The sequence below is a fragment of the Haliotis rubra genome, unplaced genomic scaffold, assembly GCF_003918875.1.
Source record: "Haliotis rubra isolate DU_JTF1 unplaced genomic scaffold, ASM391887v1 Scf50, whole genome shotgun sequence".
Taxonomy (NCBI): domain Eukaryota; kingdom Metazoa; phylum Mollusca; class Gastropoda; order Lepetellida; family Haliotidae; genus Haliotis; species Haliotis rubra.
The window spans coordinates 2,111,511-2,139,176 of NW_025767191.1; the positions used below are offsets into that span (position 1 = coordinate 2,111,511).

Here is a 27,666-nt window from a genome sequence, read left to right on the forward strand (position 1 = left end):
CAGCTGATAAGCACACTGAGTGATTGTTGAATATAATTGCAAGGTGGCAGCATGACATCATACAGCAGCTGATAAGCACACTGAGTGATTGTTGAATGTAATGGCAAGGTGGCAGCATGACATCATACAGCAGCTGATAACCACATTGAGTGATTGTTGAATATAATGGCAAGGTGGCAGCATGACGTCATACAGCAGCTGATAAGCACACTGAGTGATTGTTGAATATAATGGCAAGGTGGCAGCATGACGTCATACAGCAGCTGATAAGCACACTGAGTGATTGTTGAATATAATGGCAAGGTGGCAGCATGATGTCATACAGCAGCTGATAAGCACATTGAGTGATTGTTGAATATAATGGTGAGGTGGCAGCATGACGTCATACAGCAGCTGATAAGCACACTGAGTGATTGTTGAATATAATGGTGAGGTGGCAGAGTGACGCCATACAGCAGCTGATAAGCACACTGAGTGATTGTTGAATATAATGGTGAGGTGGCAGAGTGACGCCATACAGCAGCTGATAAGCACACTGAGTGATTGTTGAATATAATGGTGAGGTGGCAGAGTGACGCCATACAGCAGCTGATAAGCACACTGAGTGATTGTTGAATATAATGGTGAGGTGGCAGAGTGACGCCATACAGCAACTGATAAGCACACTGAGTGATTGTTGAATATAATGGCGAGGTGGGAGCATGACGCCATACAGCAGCTGATAAGCACACTGAGTGATTGTTGAATATAATGGCAAGGTGGCAGAGTGACATCATACAGCAGCTGATAAATAAACTGAATCATGTCAAACAGCAGCTGATGACCACATTGACTGACGTCATACAACAGCTGATAACCACACTAAGTGACGTCATACTGCAGCTGATCACACTAAGTGACGTCATACAGCAGCTTATCACATTGAGTGACGTCATACAGTAGCTGATCACCACACTGAGTGATAGTTCATATAAAACTTGTTACTAGTGCACATGCACTGGAATGAACAGAGTAATGGACTCGGTAACCTCTTTTTTCACCAGAGTTTGGTTCATGAATATAGAACATAAAAAATTACACAAAAATCAACTGTATATTATCAAAGACACAAGTTAATACACTCACTTTCACTCAATCAGATGTGATTGGAAAATCACTCCTTTCCTAAACTTGGTATGTAATTAGAACTCCTGTAGTATTGTATGTATACTCTCCAGGTGCCAACATATTCCCCAAGTTGAAGATACTCTCAATTCATGATTGGATAAAATCAAACAAATTAGTTTCCTAGAGTAGCTGTGCATGTGTAGTGTTTTATTGGTGGAGTGGTCCACTGTATGCCTCTGATGTGTGGGCAAATACATTCCCGGTGTATAAGAGAAGCAGATCAGAGGGCCTTTGATCTGACTCAAACTACCAGGCTGCAGACTTTGTTGGAATTGCATGGTTTCAACTTTATCCAATCTATTACTTCTTTTATCTCCAACTTATGGATATATTTTTGAAAAAGAATTATTCACTCATCCTTCTGCTCTTGATGGCAGATGATGCAGAATAATTTTGTCAGGGTGAGAGATGATCATCTGATATCATAACAGAACACAGACAACATTGTGCTGTTAGAACGCGATACAGCAGCCTGTGTCATCTGCAAGTGACCCTACCTGCATCATCTGTTGTGAGCTAAATCATCTGCCATTAATCCTGCCTGTATCATCTGCCATTAATACCTGTATCTTCAGTTATATATATGACCTGTATCTTCTGTTATGAATACTACCTGTATCTTCTGTTATAAATACTACCTGTATCATCTGCCATTTATACTACCTGTATCGTTTGTCTTTAATACTACTTGTATCTTCTGTCATTTATACTACCAGTATCATCTCTTGTTAATGCTACCTGTATCATCTGCCATTAATACTACCTGTATCGTCTGTTGTTTGGTACTAAAATGGATGAACATTTTAACACATTAAACATTGAACATTGTTTATAACATAATCACTTTATATGTTACACAATAATAGTGTTCATACCCTATTCATGACACTGAGGTGTAGATGAGGCCTTGTCCTCCAGATGAATATACTGCTGCCACAAGAACAACCAAACCACATTCTGAATATTTGTGTTAAACGTATATATATTATACATATAAACAAATAATAATAACATATACTATTGAAATGTCAGACCATACTTAAATTTCAGAAATCAACTAATGCAGGCCTATAGTAGGTGTACCCTGACCTTCAGTGGGATAAGCAATATAGACATACAGTAGGTGTACCCTGACTTTCAGTGGGATAAGCAATACAGACATACAGTAGGTGTACCCTGACCTTCAGTGGGATAAGCAATACAGACATACAGTAGGTGTACCCTGACTTTCAGTGGGATAAGCAATACAGACATACAGTAGGTGTACCCTGACCTTCAGTGGGATAAGCAATACAGACATACAGTAGGTGTACCCTGACTTTCAGTGGGATAAGCAATACAGACATACAGTAGGTGTACCCTGACCTTCAGTGGGATAAGCAATATAGACATACAGTAGGTGTACCCTGACCTTCAGTGTGATAAGCAATACAGACATACAGTAGGTGTACCCTGACCTCCAATGGGATAAGCAGTGTGAACACAGACATACAGTAGGTGTACCCTGACCTTCAGTGGGATAAGCAATACAGACATACAGTAGGTGTACCTCACCTTCAGTGTGATAAGCAACACAGACATACAGTAGGTGTACCCTGACCTTCAGTGTGATAAGCAATATAGACATACAGTAGGTGTACCTGACCTCAGTGGGACACTTCATACAGAGGTGCTGACCTTCAGTGGGATAAGCAACACAGACATACAGTAGGTGTACCCTGACCTCCAGTGGGATAAGCAACAACACAGACATACAGTAGGTGTACCCTGACCTTCAGTGGGATAAGCAATACAGACATACAGTAGGTGTACCCTACCTTCAGTGGGATAAGCAAACAGACATACAGTGGGACCCTAAGCAGTACAGACATACAGTAGGTGTACCCTGACCTTCAGTGGGATAAGCAACACAGACATACAGTAGGTGTACCCTGACCTTCAGTGGGATAAGCAACACAGACATACAGTAGGTGTACCCTGACCTTCAGTGGGATAAGCAACACAGACATACAGTAGGTGTACCCTGACCTTCCTGACAGACTTCAGTGGTGACCTTCAGTGGGATAAGCAATACAGACATACAGTAGGTGTACTCTCACCTTCAGTGGGATAAGCAACACAGACATACAGTAGGTGTACCCTGACCTTCAGTGGGATAAGCAATACAGACATACAGTAGGTGTACTCTCACCTTCAGTGGGATAAGCAACAGTAGGTGTAGACATAAGCAATACAGACATACAGTAGGTGTACCCTGACCTTCAGTGGGATAAGCAACACAGACATACAGTAGGTGTACAGACATACAGTAGGTGTCTGACCTTCAGTGGGATAAGCAACACAGACATACAGTAGGACCTTCAGTGGGATAAGCAACACAGACATACAGTAGGTGTACCCTCACCTTCAGTGGGATAAGCAACACAGACATACAGTAGGTGTACCCTGACCTTCAGTGGGATAAGCAATACAGACATACAGTAGGTGTACTCTCACCTTCAGTGGGATAAGCAACACAGACATACAGTAGGTGGGTAAGCAATGACATACTGACCCTAATGCAATATTTTGACCTGTTCTATTCCTGTCTACTCCCCGTGGGTCCCTGGCTCTGTCTACATGTTGGGACAATCAATAGCATTCAGTAGTTAGCATCTCTAAGGTTCTGTGTGTATTGTCAGGATGATATCTTAATCTTGTTAGATTGAAAACAAGGATTTTTAAGAAAGAGTAACTTCAATTATTCCTGCAGTGTAGTTTGATTTACAACATGGTTGAGTAAATAAATAAATCACTCTCATTTTGTTACAATTTATATATTGACTGATCAATGATTAGATGATGCAGTTTACTCTATGTCCTTGATATGCAATTGATATGTAGTGTATTTCGCAATGATATATTTGTTAGCCATTTTGCATCAAAATGTTAGCAATATGACAAATGTTAGTTCTCCAGTGTCATGATCATTCTGTTTGAAGAATGCAAGTTGGGCAAAGTAAAGATGATGTCAATTTGAAGAACATTTGTTGTCAGATAGCTGACATTGTACACTCAGTGAGTCTCCTACCACACAGATAGCTGACATGGTATACTGAGTCTCCTACACCACAGATAGCTGACATGGTATACTGAGTCTCCTACCACACAGATAGCTGACATGGTATACTGAGTCTCCTACACCACAGATAGCTGACATGGTATACTGAGTCTTCTACACCACAGATAGCTGACATGGTATACTGAGTCTCCTACCACACAGATAGCTGACATGGTATACTGAGTCTCCTACACCACAGATAGCTGACATGGTATACTGAGTCTCCTTCCACACAGATAGCTGACATAGTATACTGAGTCTCCTACCACACAGATAGCTGACATGGTATACTGAGTCTCCTACACCACAGATAGCTGACATGGTATACTGAGTCTCCTACACACAGATAGCAGTATACTGAGTCTCCTACCACACAGATAGCTGACATGGTATACTGAGTCTCCTACCACCACAGATAGCTGACATGGTATACTGAGTCTCCTACCACACAGATAGCTGACATGGTATACTGAGTCTCCTACCACACAGATAGCTGACATGGTATACTGAGTCTCCTGAGTCCTACCACAGATAGCTGACATGGTATACTGAGTCTCCTACCACACAGATAGCTGACATGGTATACTGAGTCTCCTACCACACAGATAGCTGACATGGTATACTGAGTCTCCTACACCACAGATAGCTGACATGGTATACTGAGTCTCCTACCACACAGATAGCTGACATGGTATACTGAGAGTCTCCTACCACCCACAGATAGCTGACATGGTATACTGAGTCTCCTACACCACACAGATAGCTGACATAGTATACTGAGTCTCCTACCACACAGATAGCTGACATGGTATACTGAGTCTCCTACCACACAGATAGCTGACATGGTATACTGAGTCTCCTACCACACAGATAGCTGACATGGTATACTGAGTCTCCTACCACACAGATAGCTGACATGGTATACTGAGTCTCCTACCACACAGATAGCTGACATGGTATACTGAGTCTCCTACCACACAGATAGCTGACATGGTATACTGAGTCTCCTACACCACAGATAGCTGACATGGTATACTGAGTCTCCTACCACACAGATAGCTGACATGGTATACTGAGTCTCCTACCACACAGATAGCTGACATGGTATACTGAGTCTCCTACACCACAGATAGCTGACATGGTATACTGAGTCTTCCTACCCACAGATGGCTCATGGTATACTCTGAGTCTCCACAGATAGCTGACATGGTATACTGAGTCTCCTACACCACAGATAGCTGACATGGTATACTGAGTCTCCTACCACACAGATAGCTGACATGGTATACTGAGTCTCCTACACCACAGATAGCTGACATAGTATACTGAGTCTCCTACCACACAGATAGCTGACATTGTATACTGAGTCTCCTACACTACAGATAGCTGACATGGTATACTGAGTCTCCTACCACACAGATAGCTGACATGGTATACTGAGTCTCCTACCACACAGATAGCTGACATAGTATACTGAGTCTCCTACCTCACAGATAGCTGACATAGTATACTGAGTCTCCTACCTCACAGATAGCTGACATGGTATACTACCCACACAGTGAGTCTCCTACCCACAGATACACTGAGTCTCCTACCACACAGATAGCTGACATGGTATACTGAGTCTCCTACCACACAGATAGCTGACATAGTATACTGAGTCTCCTACCTCACAGATAGCTGACATGGTATACTGAGTCTCCTACCACCACAGATAGCTGACATGGTATACTGAGTCTCCTACACCACAGATAGCTGACATAGTATACTGAGTCTCCTACACCACAGATAGCTGACATGGTATACTGAGTCTCCTACCACACAGATAGCTGACATGGTATACTGAGTCTCCTACCACACAGATAGCTGACATGGTATACTGAGTCTCCTACCACACAGATAGCTGACATAGTATACTGAGTCTCCTACCACACAGATAGCTGACATGGTATACTGAGTCTCCTACACCACAGATAGCTGACATACTATACTGAGTCTCCTACCACACGATAGCTGACATGATGTACTGAGTCTCCTACACCACAGATAGCTGACATGGTATACTGAGTCTCCTACCACACAGATAGCTGACATGGTATACTGAGTCTCCTACCACACCGATAGCTGACATGGTTCACTCAGTGAGTCTCCTACAACACAGATAGCTGACATAGTATTTGAAGAACATTTATTGTCAGATATATTATGAAACTGATATACAGTTTTTCAACCCTCACAACCAACTAGACAAGAGTTCATGGCTCGCTATATTTAGTAGTTAAAGCTTCAAATTCTAACTGATATATGTGTGATCATTGCGAAAGACAGTAAATGTCTGCCCTCAACTTCACATGAACTAGGCAAGCCTAAGGTATGATGATGTTGTCATGTAAATTGATTGTAAGAAAGGAAACAGAAAGCATACTTTCTCGTAAAGTGTTCTTGATGCCGTCCTCCAATTCAAATTCAAGCCTACATGTGTTTGGAACTATTGATTCAGATGCTTTTAGTTAACACATGAACCAGACAACAGAAACTGTCATCTTTATTGTCCGTTTAGTTGCAGTTAAAGAAGTTGAAATCATTAGAATGATTAATGTTAGTGATGGCTTAGTCACTATACCATAACTGTAATATTATTCCTTGGAATGATGGAGTGTGGTGCTGGTTCAGTTGCTGTACTATCACTCACATCCTCTTAGGTCTATCTATTTATGTCAGCTATATATGTCATATATGCCACAAAAACGGCTTTTCATCAACTAATACTGATACAAGTATTTGTATTGTTATTGTTGCTGTCGCTGCAGAACCAGTCTACCTACCACCTCCAGAGCCAGAGTTCCTCACTGTGCCCAACAACATCACTGTTCGTGAAGGGGAACTGGCCAAGCTACCCTGTTCAGTGCTTCATCTGGGAACAAAGCAGGTAACACAACGCTGCTCATTCAGAGAGTCTCCTACAACACAGATAGCTGCCATGGTATAAATAGTGAGTCTCCTACAACACAGATAGCTGCAATGGTATAATAGTGAGTCTCCTACAACACAGATAGCTGACATGGTATAATAGTGAGTCTCCTACAACACAGATAGCTGCCATTGGTATAAATAGTGAGTCTCCTACAACACAGATAGCTGCCATTGTATAAATAGTGAGTCTCCTACAACACAGATAGCTGCCATGGTATAAATAGTGAGTCTCCTACAACACAGATAGCTGCCATGGTATAAATAGTGAGTCTCCTACAACACAGATAGCTGACATGGTATAAATAGTGAGTCTCCTACAACACAGATAGCTGCCATTGTATAAATAGTGAGTCTCCTACACACAGATACAGTATAAATAGCTACAACACAGATAGCTGTCATTGTATAAATAGTGAGTCTCCTACAACACAGATAGCTGCCATTGTATAAATAGTGAGTCTCCTACAACACAGATAGCTGCCATTGTATAAATAGTGAGTCTCCTACAACACAGATAGCTGCCATTGTATAAATAGTGAGTCTCCTACAACACAGATAGCTGCCATTGTATAAATAAAGTGAGTCTCCCAGGGTTATGCCCTGAATGAGTGTATTAAAGATAATACAGGTTTTGGGGAAAGAAAATCTTGGACTGATGGTAAAATGTTAGAGGTACAAGATTTGTACATCACCATCAGATAATTCATTCCATATTGCAAGATTTGAGGTAAAGTGGGATAATCCAGGGGAGGAGATACAGATCTTGATAACTATTATGCCTGAGCAATAGAGGGTGTATTATAACAAGGTGAATGGGTGTGCGTCATGTTGGGAACCACACCAGAGAAGTGTGTGTGTGTCATGTTGTGAACCACACAAGAGAAGTGTGTGTGTCATGCTGAGGACTACACCCGAGAAGTGTGTGTGTCATATTGAGAACCACACCAGGAAAGGGTGTGTGTCATGCTGAGGACTACACCAGAGAAGGTTGTTTGCCATGCTGAGAGCCACACCAGAGAAGTGAGTGTGTGTCATGTTGTGAACCACACAAGAGAAGTGTGTGTGTCATGCTGAGGACTACACCCGAGAAGTGTGTGTGTCATATTGAGAACCACACCAGGGAAGTGTTTGTGTGTCATGCTGAGGACTACACTAGAGAAGGTTGTTTGCCATGCTGAGAACCACACCAAGGAAGGTTGTTTGCCATGTTGAGAACCACACCAGAAAAGTGTGTGTGTCATGTTGTGAACCACACCAGGGAAGGTTGTTTGCCATGCTGAGAACCACACCAAGGAAGGGTGTGTGTCATGTTGTGAACCACACCAAAGAAGTGTGTGTGTCATGTTGAGAACCACACCAGAGAAGGGTGTGTGTCATGTTGAGAACCACACCAGAGAAGGATGTGTGTTATGTTGTGAACCACACCAAAGAAGGGTGTGTGTCATGTTGAGAACCACAACAGAGAAGTAAATGTGTTAGTTGAGGGTGTATTATAACAAGGTGAATGGGTAAATGTTGAGTTGTAGGGTGTGTGTATTATAACAGAACGGGTGTGTGTGAATGGGACTACAATGAAGTGAGTTGTGAGGACTGTACCAGAAAAGGGTGTGTGTCATGCTGAGAATCACACCAGGGAAGGTTGTTTGCCATGTTGAGAACCACACCAGAGAAGTAAGTGTGTTATGTTGAAAACCACACAAGAGAAGGATGTGTGTCATGTTGAGAACCATGCTAGGGAGGGGTGTGTGTCATGTTGAATGCTCCTTCACCTGTGTGTACCTCTAAAGATGAATTCTCCTCCACCTGTGTGTACCTGTAAAATTATTGCTCCACTTTAAACTTATCTTTGCCGGTGTATTCTGGAGCTTGACAAATAAATTAATCTCTTGCCACAACATTTATCTCATCAATAATACATCAACCAGTTTCATAAAGACACAATCATTTTTCTGTTTAACATGCTGCTTCATGCTGCTGTTGTGAAAGTGAGATTGAAAACTCGCCCCAGTTGGCCACTCATTGATAGGTTGTGTATCAGTTCATTATGTAACGAGTTCTGACAGTATCACACACCAAGCAGTCATGAGGAACTACTGACATTGCAGTTTCGCCGCACCAACATAACTCAGCCAAACACTCAAATACACCTTTGTGGGTTTTTTTTCTACAAATGATTTTTATATTATCTGTTAACTTAGGACATCATAACATAATTATTTTGAGGTACTCTGGGATATTTATTGTACAAAAGTGTCGGGGAGAGAGAGGTATTAGTTTATAACAGAGTGTTTGATCAGAGCATGGAGGATGGTGTTAGTCCAAAAGAGAGATGACAACTGTCTCCAGTAAATTGGAGTGGAATTGCATCTGTCCAGAGTTAGACTGATAAAGTGATTTCTGATAGAATATCCTTGGATTGTTTTTGCTGCTATTTGGGATTTGGTCTAGTCATTTCCTGATTTCAGTGTTTGTTCAGTGAAAGGAGCCCTGTACAGAATAGTGTTATCAGAATCCCACTTTGACCAGTGTCTGACAGAGGAATTTGGCAAGGGAGTAACATGCACACTACCACCAGCGTCTGATTGAGTATTTTGGCAAGGGAGTAACATGCACACTACCACCAGTGTCTGATTGAGTATTTTGGCAAGGGAGTAACATGCACACTACCACCAGTGTCTGATTGAGTATTTTGGCAAGGGAGTAACATGCACACTACCACCAGTGTCTGATTGAGTATTTTGGCAAGGAGTAACATTACCACCAGTGCAAGGTGTCTGATTAGTACATGCATGCACACTACCACCAGTGTCTCTGATCTACCATCAGTGTCTGAGTATTTTGGCAAGGGAGAAACATGCACCAGTGTCTGATAGCATAATTTGGCAAGGGATAACATCACACTACCACCAGTGTCTGATTGAGTATTTTGGCAAGGGAGTAACATGCACACTACCACCAGTGTCTGATTGAGTATTTTGGCAAGGGAGTAACATGCACACTACCACCAGTGTCTGATTGAGTATTTTGGCAAGGAAATAACATTCACACTACCACCAGTGTCTGATTGAGTATTTTGGCAAGGGAGTAACATGCACACTACCACCAGTGTCTGATTGAGTATTTTGGCAAGGGAGTAACATGCACACTACCACCAGTGTCTGATTGAGTATTTTGGCAAGGAGTAACATGCACACTACCACCAGTGTCTGATTGAGTATTTTGGCAAGGGAGTAACATGCACACTACCACCAGTGTCTGATTGAGTAATTTGGCAAGGGAGTAACATGCACACTACCACCAGTGTCTGATAGCATAATTTGGCAAGGGAGTAACATGCACACTACCACCAGTGTCTGATTGAGTATTTTGGCAAGGGAGTAACATGCACACTACCACCAGTGTCTGATAGCATAATTTGGCAAGGGAGTAACATGCACACTACCACCAGTGTCTGATTGAGTATTTTGGCAAGGGAGTAACATGCACACTACCACCAGTGTCTGATTGAGTATTTTGGCAAGGGAGTAACATGCACACTACCACCAGTGTCTGATTGAGTATCTTGGCAAGGAAATAACATTCACACTACCACCAGTGTCTGATTGAGTATTTTGGCAAGGGAGTATCATGCACACTACCACCAATGTCTGATTGAGTATTTTGGCAAGGGAGTAACATGCACACTACCACCAGTGTATGATAGCATAATTTGGCAAGGGAGTAACATGCACTCTACCACCAGTGTCTGATTGAGTATTTTGGCAAGGGAGTAACATGCACACTACCACCAGTGTCTGATTGAGTATTTTGGCAAGGGAGTAACATGCACACTACCACCAGTGTCTGATTGAGTATCTTGGCAAGGAAATAACATTCACACTACCACCAGTGTCTGATTGAGTATTTTGGCAAGGGAGTATCATGCACACTACCACCAGTGTCTGATAGAGTATTTTGGCAAGGGAGTAACATGCACACTACCACCAGTGTCTGATAGCATAATTTGGCAAGGGAGTAACATGCACTCTACCACCAGTGTCTGATTGAGTATTTTGGCAAGGGAGTAACATGCACACTACCACCAGTGTCTGATTGAGTATTTTGGCAAGGGAGTAACATGCACACTACCACCAGTGTCTGAAAGCATAATTTGGCAAGGGAGTAACATGCACTCTACCACCAGTGTCTGATAGCATAATTTGGCAAGGGAGAAACATGCACACTACCACCAGTGTCTGATAGCATAATTTGGCAAGGGAGAAACATGCACACTACCACCAGTGTCTGATAGCATAATTTGGCAAGGGAGTAACATGCAAACTACCACCAGTGTCTGATTGAGTATTTTGGCAAGGGAGTAACATGCACACTACCACCAGTGTCTGATTGAGTATTTTGGCAAGGGAGTAACATGCACACTACCACCAGTGTCTGATTGAGTATCTTGGCAAGGAAATAACATTCACACTACCACCAGTGTCTGATTGAGTATTTTGGCAAGGGAGTAACATGCACACTACCACCAGTGTCTGATTGCATAATTTTGGCAAGGGAGTAACATGCACACTACCACCAGTGTCTGATTGAGTATTTTGGCAAGGGAGTAACATGCACACTACCACCAGTGTCTGATAGCATAATTTGGCAAGGGAGTAACATGCACACTACCACCAGTGTCTGATTGAGTATTTTGGCAAGGGAGTAACATGCACACTACCACCAGTGTCTGATTGAGTATTTTGGCAAGGGAGTAACATGCACACTACCACCAGTGTCTGATAGAGTATTTTGGCAAGGGAGTAACATGCACTACCACCAGTGTCTGATAGCATAATTTGGCAAGGGAGTAACATGCACACTACCACCAGTGTCTGATTGGAGTATTTTGGCAAGGGAGTAACATGCACACTACCACCAGTGTCTGATTGAGTATTTTGGCAAGGGAGTAACATGCACACTACCACCAGTGTCTGATAGCATAATTTGGCAAGGGAGTAACATGCACTCTACCACCAGTGTCTGATTGAGTATTTTGGCAAGGGAGTAACATGCACACTACCACCAGTGTCTGATAGCATAATTTGGCAAGGGAGTAACATGCACACTACCACCAGTGTCTGATAGCATAATTTGGCAAGGGAGTAACATGCACACTCCCACCAGTGTCTGATAGCATAATTTGGCAAGGGAGTAACATGCACACTACCACAAGTGTCTGATAGCATAATTTGGCAAGGGAATAACATGCACACTACCACCAGTGTCTGATAGCATAATGTGGCAAGGGAGTAAAATGCACTCTACCACCAATGTCTGAAAGCATAATTTGGCAAGGGAGTAACATGCTCACTACCACCAGTGTCTGATAGAGTAATTTGGCAAGGAGTAACATGCTCACTACCACCAGTGTCTGATAGAGTAATTTGGCAAGGGAGTAACATGCACTCTACCACCAGTGTCTGATAGCATAATTTGGCAAGGGAGTAACATGCACACTACCACCAGTGTCTGACAGAATAATTTGGCAAGGGAGTAACATGCACACTACCACCAGTGTCTGATTGAGTAATTTGGCAAGGGAGTAACATGCACTCTACCACCAGTGTCTGATAGCATGAATTTGGCAAGGGAGAAACATGCACACTACCACCAGTGTCTGATAGCATAATTTGGCAAGGGAGTAACATGCACACTACCACCAGTGTCTGATAGCATAATTTGGCAAGGGAGTTACATGCACTCTACCACCAGTGTCTGATAGCATAATTTGGCAAGGGAGAAACATGCACACTACCACCAGTGTCTGATAGCATAATTTGGCAAGGAGTAACATGCACACTACCATCAGTGTCTGATAGCTTAATTTGGCAAGGGAGTTACATGCACTCTACCACCAGTGTCTGATAGCATAATTTGGCAAGGGAGTAACATGCACACTACCACCAGTGTCTGATAGCATAATTTGGCAAGGGAGTAACATGCACACTACCACCAGTGTCTGATAGCATAATTTGGCAAGGGAGTAACGTGCACACTACCACCAGTGTCTGATAGCATAATTTGGCAAGGGAGTAAAATGCACACTACCACCAGTGTCTGATAGCATAATTTGGCAAGGGAGTAACATGCACACTGCCACCAGTGTCTGATAGAGTAATTTGGCAAGCAAGTAAGATGAGTAGTATAGACAATGAGAGTTCTGGACCACTGTCCATAGTTAGGGCAGCAGACGGGGTGTCATCCACAACAAGATAAAAGAGGATTGTGGAGTTGGAGTGGCAGGGGAGGAAAGTTGGGAAAGATGTTTCAACCTACAGGTTAATAAGTCTGGGGCCAATAAGGGGCAAGGGCTTTGAGGATGTCTGGTGCTGGACTGCCATGCTCTGCTTATTTAGGTGGACCTTGTCCTAATACTGAGAGGGTTAAGGTAACAACCCGTCTGTCCAGCTGCATCCTGACAACGTTGCTGACAAGCTTTTGCCGAGCGGCAACATGGTGGACCAAATGATGATGGCAGCTGGGCAGGCGGACATAAGGAAGATCCTGGTATATGGCGTCAAACAGCTCTTTGGAAGGGATCTCACACGGGTCATCTGATCCTAAATGGGTGATTATGAATGACCTACATGGGACCCTGTTTATAATCCTAGTGTCAGTCTGGCTCTTCAAGCCAGCCCACTTCAGCCCCCTCTAGCAGACCATATAACCATTGCAGACCCACAAGACCACCTTCACACAGGATTAGTCACAAGCAAAGGATTGATCAGTGAGCAACACTGCCCGTTGTGATGTGTCCTTGAACCAGCCACTACTTCACTTACCCTACAAGAGCCCAAAACTGTTAGTATGTTGTGGAGAACAGTGAGTTCATCGTGCGTTTGGATACCTTGACATCCTGGACATCCCAGTGACGGCTGTCTCTGCAAGGAAATGAATATATGAACTGAGGATAAAGCTGAAGTGTAATCGCTGGCTGTGCTCAGTCACCTACCAGATAAAGAGAGATTGACTATAAAATAGAGAATTTAAATGTAAATTTATGCCTGCAGAAATGACATCACCCGTGGAAGTGATGTAGATGTTTTTATGGAATGCGGAAAGTATACGTACACTGCTGCGTGAAATGCTACACTGGATGCTGCCTTAACTATATGTATTGTGCCTGTGTTTAATGCAAGGTTATTGTAAATGCTGACCATAAACCCACTTAAAGAATTAATGCTAAATGTCATTATTATAGACAAGGAGATTTCTGCTGAGAAATTTCTGCTTTTTCGTTTTTATGCCCCCACCATATATGGCAGGGGCATATAGGGTTACCCTCGGTGTCCGTCTATCCGTCCGTCCGTCCGTCTGCTGTCCGTCCGTACGAAACAGGGAATGTATTCTATCCACTTCTCCACCATAACCGCTCTGTGGAATTTAATGAACTTATACATGGGCTTTCTTGGGACTCTAATGGTGTGCATCTCATATTTTGTTTTTTTATTTTATTGTTTTTTTTGTTAAGTTTAGAGACATTTGAACTTAGGTACATTTTGCTGAATTTCTCTATGATGATAGTGTAATAGGGGATGATGTCTATCCACTTCTCCACAAAAACTGCTCAACAGAATTGAATGAACTTCTACATGTCTTTTGTAGGCACTCCAAAGGTGTGCATTTCATAATTTTTTATGCAATTTTTTACTTTTGTCACTTTTGCAGATGTTTGAACTCAGTTGAATTCTGTTCTATTCAGCCGGTGTTCGTTCCATACAACAGGGGGTGTACGTTATCCACATCTCCTCAAAAACTACTTTATGGAATTCCTTTAGATTACACATGTGCTTTATAGGGACTCTAAAGGCATGCATCTCATATTTTGATTTTGTATTTTATTCATTTTTCCAATTTTAATGCTGTTTGAACTTAGATCAATTTTGTTGAATTTCTCTCTGAATATAGTGTTATAGGGGGTGAAGTCTATCCACTTCTCCACAAAAGCTGCCGAACAGAATTGATTGAGCTTCTACGTGTGTTTCATTGGAACTCTAAAGGTGTGCATCTCATACCTTGTTCATCCAATTTCTTAATTTTGTCACTTCTACAGATGTTTGAACTTAGTTGAATTTGGTTCTATTCATCCAGTTCGTCCCATACAACAGGGGATGTACGTTATCCACTTCTCCTCAAAAACTACTTTATGGAATTCATTTAGATTACACATGTGCTTTATAGGGACTCTAAAGGTGTGCATCTCATATTTTGATTTTAGATTTTATTTATTTTTCCAATTTTAATGCCGTTTAAACTTGAATAAATTTTGTTGAATTTCTCTCTGAATATAGTGTTATAGGGGGTGAAGTCTATCAACTTCTCCACAAAAACTGCTCAACAGAATTGATTAAGCTTATACAAGTGTTTCATTGAGACTCGAAAGGTGTGCATGTCATAGTTGCATAGATGTTTATTGAACTTGTTCGTGAATTTTGTTCAATTATTGATCTTTATATGTCTTATGAATGTCAGCGGGGCCATCCGTGTCCCTGGACACAATGTTTTCTTGTTTAAACTTGGAGCCCAGACTGCATACTCTTTGGAAAACTTAAGAACCAATACGTATTTGTTTTTGAATGATATGACATCAAGGATACTGTATAAATCAGTTATTCTTGCCATTCAGTAGTTTGCTCCTGTGTAATTGTTTTCATTGTTATGCACTTATGTAACCCTTAGTCTGAATGGTTGTATTAAGTGAGTGAGTTTACTTTTACGCCGCACTCAGCAATATTCCAGTTATATGGTGGCCATCTGTAAATAATTGAGTCTGGACCAGACAATCCAGTGATTAGCAACATGAGCATCGATCTGCGCAATTAGGAACCGATGACATGTGTCAACCAAGTCAGCGAACCTGACCACACGGTCCCGTTAGTCACCTCTTATAACAAGCATGGGTACTGAACATCAATTTTAACCCGTACCTGCACGGGTTGCTTCATGGTGTCATCAATTTAGTTGTAATGGTAACCTTCACGGATGGTTGTATTAAGAAAAATCAATATTAATTTATAGTAGAGAGAATTTACTAAAGCCTGTGTGGATACTGGAAAGGGAAAGGAGCAATGTAAAAAGTAACTGCAGCAGCTAAGGTATCTGAAGATGTTGCTGAGTATTAGGTCAAGAAACAGGCCATATGGCAAATATGCTTGCCAGCTCCTCGATATATTCACAGGAGAAAGTTTGAAATTTCCATGACTGATGCAGTTCATCATTTCTTAGGTGTAAAACATATAAAATATTATCTCACCGTAAGGATGTAGCTAGTCGATACAAAGAGGCCAAACTATTAACAACAAAAGTTCCAACTGAAGTGGGTAATGTGCTGGAGCATATACAAACACTCAATCCTAAGGAATTTTAAGTAGACCCACGGCGTGCACATTCATGGGATCAGTGACTAAACATTTGACAAAGCACAGTGTCACAAACAGGCATGGAGAAAAAGGTCCATTGTAGCCAAGCTATTGTTGAGAGATTAAATCAAACATTAGTTGTTTGGGTTTCAGTTATTATAATAATGCAGGGAGATGCCGCGCTGGGAACGGACCACTATGAGTCTTGTTTGAAATGTAAACAAAGCCAATCTCAGATTTTACGCTGTGTATCATTTTCTCATTCTGTGAGAGATCTGTGAGAGATCCGTTCGCCTACTCGTTGCATACACTTGCTCATAAGTTTTAGAACATGCATGATAAGAGTGTAGTATCAAGAGATAGTTAAATAATATAAGTGTCTTCCAATTATTTCCTAGATTCAACACAATGTATTATAGTGAAGTCATGACTGACACAAACTCACACACAATGATGACGGTACTTATCCTCATTTCTGACTATTTCCCTTGGTCAAAATGAAAACAAAATGAAATAACAACCAGCAGATTGCCAGAATGTTTCAGACTACTTTCATGTCACTTTATATGCATACATGCTGCTTGAAACAATGAACGTTTCCTTCCAAATAGCCTGCATACTCGTTTCGGTGAACACGCCATCTTGAGAAAGTTGCTTCACGATAGTGATGTCATATGTATGTCAACATTGTTATACATATTTGGTATTTTCTTTGAAGCGAGGTTATGAATGAAAATACACATGATCATTTCTATCTTGCTGTTTACATTTTCAGTTTCAATCAATTGTCACCAAATTACGTCATAATCAAAGGGAGGTAACTCTGGCCTGTTTAGCTTGGCAAACACTGAGGTCTCATAATGGCATAACGTTTCAGCACTTATATTGAGGATTATACTTTCACTGTAAGAAAAATAAGTGCATATTTTTAAACACTGACATTAACTAATTAAAAACTTCCATTTTGTTTCACATAAGAATGAATGTGATTTTTTGGTGTACCCTCCTCCCCCTTCAATATGTGAAAGTAAAAGTGAGTTTGAAGTCAAAGATTTCCTATCATAGTTGAATTACTAACAGTTGTATGGGAATTAGTATGCCATAAGTTTAACAAGAAAAAGTTATTATCTAACTGTAACAGAAATAACTTTAAACTCAATACTAATTAAACAGAAAGGATTTCTTGGAAGAATTTGACTTTAGCAATGTAACAAGTGTAAACATATTTTTTCCTTATCCTGACTCATGCTCTTTTTGCTTGTCTTCTTCTTCTTGCGAACATAGTGGAACACTTGTATCTCCCTAATTGAAGCTCCTTCAATGTAAAATCACTAATTAGTACTCACCACGAGTTACCTCCCTTCCACAAGCGCGGGAGCGAGAGCCACCTCCACCCATGTGCCTCACTCTCTCCTTCTTAAGCCCAGTGAGCTGGGCGTGAGCGCCTGTGTCTCCGACACACTATATCCTTTGATTATATTTAGTTAGTTACCTCGTATAGACATCTATAGAGGTTTAGCTAGTATCCTTCAACAATTATATATTGATATTTAGTCGTGTTTCTACTGTTTATTCACGGGGGCGCCATGTTTGTTCAGTGGATTACGTTGATGAAAATTCTGTACTGTTGCAGATTACGTTTTTATTCTGCTGCTGATCCGCATTTAATATGCCCTAGCTGTACTGCGCCATGTTCATTTTATTCACGTTGCAGTTGCGGTACTAATTTATCAATTCTGCCTTTAATAAATAATTACTTTGTGTTTGAGGGCGCGCGCAGCAGATAGAGTGCGCGTATGCAGAGTCTAGCCATGACTGATACACCTGAACCCCTCGCCAGTCTACTGCTGTTGGTCGACCCCCTCTCCGTCTGGTGTTTCGCTAGAGTGGTGGAGAGGCGTGGGGCGTAGTCCGCCGCCTCAAGAAGCGTCCTGCTTCCCCAGACATCCCATCGTCGCAGCCGAAGACTAGAGGGCTTCTACTGCATCTCAGCGCAGACTTCGCACCCCAGGGCAGCGTCGACCTCTGAGGGGAAATCAGCGAAGTCTACTAGAACTTTCTCAGCGAGATTGTTCCGTCGCAGATTTGGGCCTGTATGATGATCAGCCGATCATCATACCTGATAATACATCAAAGAATGACCGATGTCGGCAACAGTGATGTCAGCGCAGATCAACATGCAGCCTGATGTACCAGCGCTGATATTCGATGATCTTCCTGAGGGTCCCGTCGCTACCAACACTCAGCGCAGACTTAGCACCCCAGGGCAGCGTCGACCTCTGAGGGGAAATCAGCGAAGTCTACTAGGACTTTCTCAGCGAGATTGTTCCAGCCGCTGAACTGGGCCTCTCACGATGATCAGCCGATCATCATCCCGGCGTCGCCACAAGAAGCGACCGGTGACAGCTACAGTGACATCAGCAGAGATCGCCATGCAGCCTGATGTCTCTACACTGATGTCAGGCGACTTCCCTGAGGGCCCGCCGCTAACATCGCAGAGAGGGCACCGACTACGCCGTCGCCAGACCATCCCAGATGAACTGTTGCGGCAAATCATGATCATGATGGAGGGCCACTACAGACTGGAGAAGCAGCCAGCCCAGGGCCTGAGCCTTCGCGAAGGTTCCAACGCAGACGACACCCCAGAGGCACCCCCCGTCAGCGTAGCAGCCACGACGAAGCCACCTTCGCGAAGGAAGTCGCAGACCACCTCGACGAAGGACCCAGATGTACAGCCTTCGCGAAGGCCTTCGCGAAGGCGGGATAGATCATCACCTTCCTCGGCTTCATCCTTAGATGCGGACTCAGACCACCAGACCTCACGGAAGCCTTCGCGAAGGTCAAGTCGCCGTTCCCCAGGACCGGACGCAGAGGAAGCTTCGCGAAGGACACCTGACCACAGATCGTCATCGTCCAGAAGGACTTCGAGGGACTACACAAGAGCTTCGCGAAGCTATCAACATTCTCCTCACAGGTCTCCGAGAAGGTCAACCCATAGACGCAGATCACCAAGGCGATCTCCCTGCGCCGTTCACCGCGCCGATCTCCTCGTACATCACCACGTCGATCGCCTCACAGGTCACCACACAAGTCTGCACACAAGTCTACAGTCAGGTCTCCCCGAGCGTCACCCGACATAGAGATAGAAACACACAGTCCACCATCAGAAGAGCATCAACCTCTCATCAGCGATGCTGGGATAGAAGATGATGGAGGCATCATTTTCTCAGACGCTGAGATACGATATTGGATGGTAAACAACCTAGATCTCTCTTCACCTTCCAAGAGTGGCAACTTCGGCATGCAGACATACCTGATGAAGGAAGCGATGCAGGCGCCATCACCTTACCTCCGATCGACCCGATTGCTGCGGTGCCACAGAATGTGGACACAGCCTACCATAAAGCCATGAAAGTTCAAGCGCCAGAGGCGTATGTTCTTTGGCCTTAATAGATCTAGAACGATCAATGAGATTCTTATCACCAGATTTCGTGACACGACTTCTGAAGATGATAGGATGATCTACTCGGCTCTACTTATGCAGAACCAGCAAGAACCACACCCTGTATGAAGCTAGCGGCTCATATATTGATCGGACTCTAGACGCCGGCTAAGGAAGTCCCAGGCGCCTCAGCGAAGGAGCTAGAGCCTCACCAGTTACAAGGGGCGTCGGCGGAGGTAAGGCGCCGCCGACCCACATCCTGTTGAACACAGAGGTCGTTAGCGAAGCAAGCTCATATATATATACTGATCGGGCTCTGACTCGATGGGGCTCTGCTCAGCGAAGGTCGCGAAGGCTAAGTGGCTCAAGTCTACTTCACCCAGAAGATCTAGAAGGGATGCCGAGAGCCCAGTGAAGTCTCGGCGTTCACCGAGGAAGTCTCCTCCAAGGTCTCCATATACTAGCCACTTTCGTCATATATAGCTACTTTCGTCAGTCCGTTCAAGACATCGCATAAGTTGTCTATCAACTGTATGCCATATGCGATCTATAAGCCTCTGGCGAAGACAATTGCACAGGCTATTTACAACACAGAGCGTCGCTGTATTAATTAGTCAGCGGCGTTTCATAGATCTTCACAGGAATCAACTTTTCCGTATAGATTGCTAGAATATGCAATCCCGGACTCTGATCACGATTATCTACATGCGTGACCATTACGCAGATCTGCAGACAATTCAATATCGAAATTGAACAGCAGCCTTGTTACAGCGAGTATAACTCATAATCGTCAGCGTTTCTGAGAAGAAATATGTACAACAAGTTCAGCTTTAATTCTACAATTATGACGATACATTCATGTATACAGTCTACAAGCTGACAACTTGCAAGTTTATTGTACCTTTATATAAGGAAGTCGGAATTATATTCAAAACTGAAGTTACTTTCCGACAGCCAGGAAAATAACCTACCCAGCATTAATATTACACAGGCGAGGGTTTTGGCGCGGAGGTTTCAGCGTTTACCATTAACCCTCGAAACCGTGGTCACTTTCGGGTAACCGGGAAGCTACGGTGAAGACCGGCGATTATGCTAATATCAGCGGCGGCAAGATTTTATACAAGGTTTTTCCTGCTACACGGTGACATCACAGCGGGTATTCTACAGAATCAAAATGCCTTGTTCTGATTGGACGCGATGGACAGCGACCTACGCAGAGGTCGATCTTAGTTCACAGTTCAAGACTTACGTTACAAGTGACAACTATATATCAGTGAGCGAGCAAGCCTCCTTACAGTCCAGTTAATCTGAACCTTCATGATTGGGCTGCTTTCTTCAGGTTAGAGACCTCCCTGTCAAGTTAGGGCGAGGGGCACGGCAGTCAGGCGATTTTACATAAAGTTCAGCGAGGACAGACACACCTGGTTGTGCACCTACATCGTCAAAAGGACTTTATGGCGAATTTACCTAGGCGGCCGGGATACAAGTGGATCTAAATCCACAGCGTCTCAGACTACAGCTGAATTTCATCATCAAGCTACTAACACAACTAGATGGTTAGTAAACCTACTTAAGCTTTCTGATTGGAGGATTAAAACGGAAGTTTCACGCTCCAACTTGGGGATCTGAATATAGTGCTCCAACACCTCACAAGTGAGGTTTATGAACACGCCTGGATGACATACTTGGACTCCATGATACGATGATTCTATCACGATGGCCAGCAAGAGCACTGTAAATTTATCTCCACCGAACCAAACAGGAGGGAAAAATGCAACAGATTATTTCCTCTATCATCAAGTTACGCAGACTGAAGTCTCACGTACTACCATCTCCTTTTGGATCAGAACTGTCATACTACGTGCCTACAAGACTGCTGGACCCGATCCGACCCTCCATGAGCTTCTAATACTCATGATATTAGAGCGCTAACTTCTACAATTGATCTACACAAATGTTATTTGAAATAATGGAGGGTTTATTTCTGGAGATCCGATATGGTGGTTGCCAACCATTATCTGAGAGATATCACCACCGAGGACGTCTCAGGTATCCACCAATTCGGTCCCATGGTCCTCGCACAACAGTTGACAGTTCCTCGGAGAAGATAAGTCAATCTTACAGATTTCTACTTATCTTATAACAGTACTAAATAGCTACATGCTATATATAATTTGCTTAAGTTCTTTTTTATCATCACAGTACTATGATTATTACATCATACAATATATAAGTTAACAACTCTACAGAGTTTGTTATTATATATTTACCTTAAGTTAATCATATCTTAAGCGTAGTACTATGGTTACATTATAAATGCATTAGCTAACAAACTCTACAGAGTTTTTGGCTATTATATACGTAGCTTAAGTTAATTATATCTTAAGCATAGTACTATACTCATATTGTAAAAATATATTAGCTAACAAACTCTACGGAGTTTTTGCTATTATATAGGTAGCTTAAGCTTATTCATATCTTAAGCTCAGTACTATGTTTATATCATATAAGTATATTAGCTAACAAACTCTAAAGAGTTTTTTGCTATTATATATTTGGCTTAAGTTTCATCATATCTTAAGCATTATGGTTACATTATAACATGTATTAGCTAACAAACTCTCACGGAGTTTTGCTATTATATATGTAACTTAAGCTTATTCATATCTTAAAGCAGTACTATGTTTATATCATATAGGTATATTAGCTAACAAACTCTAAAAGAGTTTTTGCTATTATATATTTGGCTTAAGTTTCATCATATTTTAAGCTTTATGGTTACATTATAACATGTATTAGCTAACAAACTCTACGGAGTTTTTGCTATTATATATGTAGCTTAAGGTTTCCTTCATATCTTAAGCTCAATACTATGTTTATATCATATAAGTATATTAGCTAACAAAACTCTAAAAGGTTTTTTGCTATTATATATTTAGCTTAAGGTTTTCCTTCATATCTTAAGCTCAATACTAGGTTTATATCATATAAGTATTTTAGCTAACAAACTCTAAAGGGTTTTTTGCTATTATATAATTAGCTTAAGTTTCATCATATCTTAAGCAGTATGGTTACATTATAAAATGTATTAGCTAACAAACTCTACGGAGTTTTGCTATTATATATATAGCTTAAGTTTAATCATATCTTAAGCTCAGTACTATGTTTATAACATAAAAGTATATTAGTTAATAAACTCTAAGGAGTTTTTTTGCTATATACATTTAGCTTAAGTCTAATCATATCTTAAGCTTAGTACTATGGTTACATTATAAATCTATTAGCTAATAAACTCTACAGAGTTTTTGGCTATTGTATATGTAGCTTAAGTTAATTATATCTTAAGCACAGTACTATACTCATATTGTAAAAATATATTAGCTAACAAACTCTACAGAGTTTTGCTATTATATATGTAGCTAAAGCTTATTCATATCTTAAGCTCAGCACTATGTCTATATCATATAAGTATATTAGCTAACAAACTCTAAAGAGTTTTGCTATTATATAATTAGCTTAAGTTTAATCATATCTTAAGCTTAGTACTATGTTTATATCTTAAAGTATTTTAGCTAACAAACTCTAAGGAGTTTATACTAGCATATTAACAAGCTTAAGTCTATTAGTCTTAAGCATTGTATTAATGTTATATATACTTTATCATAATAAGTACATTGTAATAACCTTTATATGGCAGCTGATAAGTTAGCAGCAGGAATTCATCAGTTCAGTGCCTTTATGAAGTTCCCATAGGGTTATTACAATCATCACAGTTCAAATCACTAATTATTAAAATCCAAAGTATTATATATTCCCACCTCCTTTTCCGTAGGTTCTACAAGCAAAAGAGCATGAGTCAGGATAAGGAAAATATGTAATTTTTAGAGTAAAATTGATATTTTATACTTATCCTGACTCATGAAATATGCTCCCTCCCATCCTCCCCACATAACACTTTGGATTTCCCTGTAAATTCAAATGTTGGGCTCAGTATATGAGGAGAGAGTGAGGCACATGGGTGGAGGTGGCGCCCTCGTTCCCGAGCTTGTGGAAGGGAGGTAACTCGTGGTGAGTACTAATTAGTGATTTTACATTGAAGGGAGCTTCAATTAGGGAGATACAAGTGTTCCACTATGTTCGCAAGAAGAAGAAGACAAGCAAAAAGAGCATGAGTCAGGATAAGTATAAAATATCAATTTTACTCTAAAAATTACATATTTATTTATGGAATAAAGAAGTTATATGTTTTGCACACAATATTAAGATATATGACGAGTGCACTTAATTACGATTTATTTAGAATACATTCATGTATTTAAAAATATGACGCATCATGTCAATGTGGCCATGGATGTGTGAACGTTTTTCATTACTTCCTTGAATGTCCATTGTATACTACTCAAAAACATAAACTGTTACAATCTTTAGAAAGTATTGTTAAAATTAGAACGCTGATTGGTATTAATCGTATCTTACATGGCAATGCAGGTCTCTCATTTACTGCAAATCAGAATGTTTTCAAATATGTACATATCTATATCTCTCCAACAAAACGTTTTCTCAATTAACTTCTGTTGTACATATGCTATTATTGGGAGGGGGGCTTTATTATCAATAAACGCAATCAAACCTCTAAGTGACAAACCTGTTTTTATATTAGATAGTAATTGAAAGTAAAATTAATTTTGAGAAGAGATATCATTTATCATTTAATCACAACAAAGTTCTATTTACCCACAATCAAACTTCTCAGTAACAAGCCTGCTTCAGGCTCACCCTGCTCTACTCACTGGACAGTGGACTGTTCCATTATACCCGTAGACGTTACCCTAATTAACCTTCTAGTTCAGTGTCTGCCAATTGGGTGTCTGCCAAATGGGTGTCTGTCAAATGGGAGATAACCCCCACAACTTTTCCGGTGTGATGGATAGGGACATTTTGGTGGAGTACCTACACAAAAACAAAGATTCTGGACAACACAGATTCAATAGGCAAATAGAATTGTACTTGAATATCTAGTGTCAATGGGTGTATCGCGCGCGAAGAAAAACTCTGCAACAAAATAGTATCCAACTTTGAAGCAGGAACAGCACGTTATGGATATGGTGAACATCTAGCAGACTATGTGGACTGCCCACACAAACATCTTCAGAAAACATTTCTACATTCTGATGTGCAAACCAGAGGATGCGCTAGAATAGAAACAGAGGCTCAACTTTGATGAAGAAAACAGTATTAGAGGTTCTGTAAGGTGCGCTGAAACTTGTGTCTCCAGAAAATCAAACATTCATTGTACAACCACCACATGGACAATGGCCAAACCTCGCTGTGCATCTCAGTAGATGTCTAGTTCTTGCAGATCATCCAGGGACACAAACATATATGTAGCCTGGTATGTGTACACAAGACCACATGGAATATCTGGTATACAAATATCCACACAGGCTGTCTACACTTGTGGAGAAAAAGAAAGAATGGTCTGCATTGTCCGACAGTTTCTATTTCTATATATGGTACAAAAAGGTGAGAGGAATATCTGGTTTGGTTGGAAATGCCTGATATATATTTGGGTTTCATCGTACTAGTTGAAAGTGGAATTCAATACAGAATGGTTATGCTCAGAAACCGCTGTACTATGAAAAATATATGGGCAACAAAGGGTATGGAAAGAGCCATAGATGCTCATTAAAAACAATTCAAAACAGGTTGGCCTGACAAATGGAGATTAAAGATATTCTGGTTTCCATTTCAGGAAGGGAATCTACTCTGTTGCCCTCTGGAAATTTCTGTAGAACAACAAAAACATTTGTGTCAAAAGACAATACAGAAATTGTCCAGAATCCCATTCATGTTCTACAAGCACAAGAAATATTAGATTGTTCTACAAGAAATATTAGATGCCAATACACCTGGTCCACAGAGTTTGATACAGATACACTATCCCACTAAACAATATTGCCAAATGTTACAAAACCACAGATGTCACATGAGAATATATTGATAGGCACTATTGTTTGCAACCATACAAAGGGAATATTTGTGTGGTATTCTTTCTATTGCATGTTGACAGAAATTGGTTGATATAAAGGTGCCTATTTGAGGGCACTTTCTGCAAATAGAAGCAGAAAGAATTGGATTGGAAAATCGACTGTGATGAAGGACACAACTGTTTTGTTGCATACTTTGTGTGGACTACATCAAACAAGATAAAACATAGACTCACTGATATTACAAACTAGGATGTACTAGACTGGTATTTGCTACTTGCTGGTAGAACAACAGAAAATACTGCAAAGTACACACTGAATCATTAAGTACCATTACCCTGACTAGACTGGTGACATATATATGTATATATACATATTAATATATATATATATATATCACTCACCATGAGTCTATAGGTGCCATTATCATAAATCTGTTGTGCCATTACAATGAATATTTAAATGATTTTACCATTACAACTAAATTGATGACACCATGAAGCAACCTGTGCTGATCTTCAGTAGCCCATGCTTGTCGTAAGAGGCAACTAACTGGAACGGGTGGTCAGGCTCACTGACTTGTCATCGGTTCCCAGTTGCGCAGATCGATGCTCATGTTGTTGATCACTGGATTGTCTGGTCCAGACTCGATTATTTACAGACCACTGCCATATAGCTGGAATATTGCTGAGTGCGGCGTAAAACTAAACTCATTCACTCACTCACCATGAAGCAATCAGTGCCATTACCCTGCATCTATTTTGTACCATTACTATAAATTCTTTTGTGTCATTACTATGATGTATGAACCATCAAACAAATTACAATGAATCTTTAGTGCAATCCAATCCCCTGAATCTCTTGGTGATCATTACTTGAGACACACAACTTTTATGTCATTGCGGTAGGTATTTTATCAACCAATTATCTGTGAAACTTTCGGTTTTGTGATATTCTAATGTCTCTCAACACAGGTGGGCTGGAAACGCGTTGACAAGGATCACATGACAACAATTGGGACAATGACATGGGTGAAGGATCGTAGCATAACTGTGGACAACATTGAGAAAAGTGAGGAGGTGTCTGACTGGAACCTCATGATAAAGAACGTCCAGCCTATCCATGCAGGGATGTATGAGTGCCAGATCACAACGCCAGAGAAGTTGTGAAGGAAAGTGCAACTGAATGTATTTGGTGAGAAATATGCACTGCAATACTTGTTTGTTTTATGCAAGCTGTTAATGTAAATAAATCATTACAGATACGCCCCTCCAACTTTATTTCCTGAAACTTGTTTCTGATAGACAGGTTTAACTTGAATAAGTCTTTTCCTCTGGCTTTGGCTTTTCAATTTTGATATTGTAATATGGGTAAATCTAAGGGCAGCAAGTATATCTCCGCCTTCCCATTGGGTACCAAAAATTGTTAATATTTTGGTAAATTAATGTCTCCACAAGATTCCCACTGTCACTGCTGTGAATGTGATACTACACCATGTTCACTTGCCTTTCCATGTGATCTCTTCCAAAAACCTTCACTAACAGTTTTTGAGAGGTATATGTTGGTATAAAGAAAGGCCAGGAGAAGAAATCAGCTAAG

At 41.2% G+C, this 27,666-nt stretch overlaps 1 protein-coding gene across 1 annotated transcript in view; it reads left to right on the forward strand.

Moving 5' to 3' along the window:
- Positions 1-27,666, forward strand: part of LOC124291875 (protogenin A-like) — a 256,918-nt gene that overhangs the window by 204,617 nt on the left and 24,635 nt on the right. Inside the window, 2 exon segments of the mRNA XM_046728940.1 lie at positions 7,078-7,196; positions 27,042-27,261. Of these exon segments, the coding sequence (XP_046584896.1) occupies positions 7,078-7,196; positions 27,042-27,261 (339 nt within the window).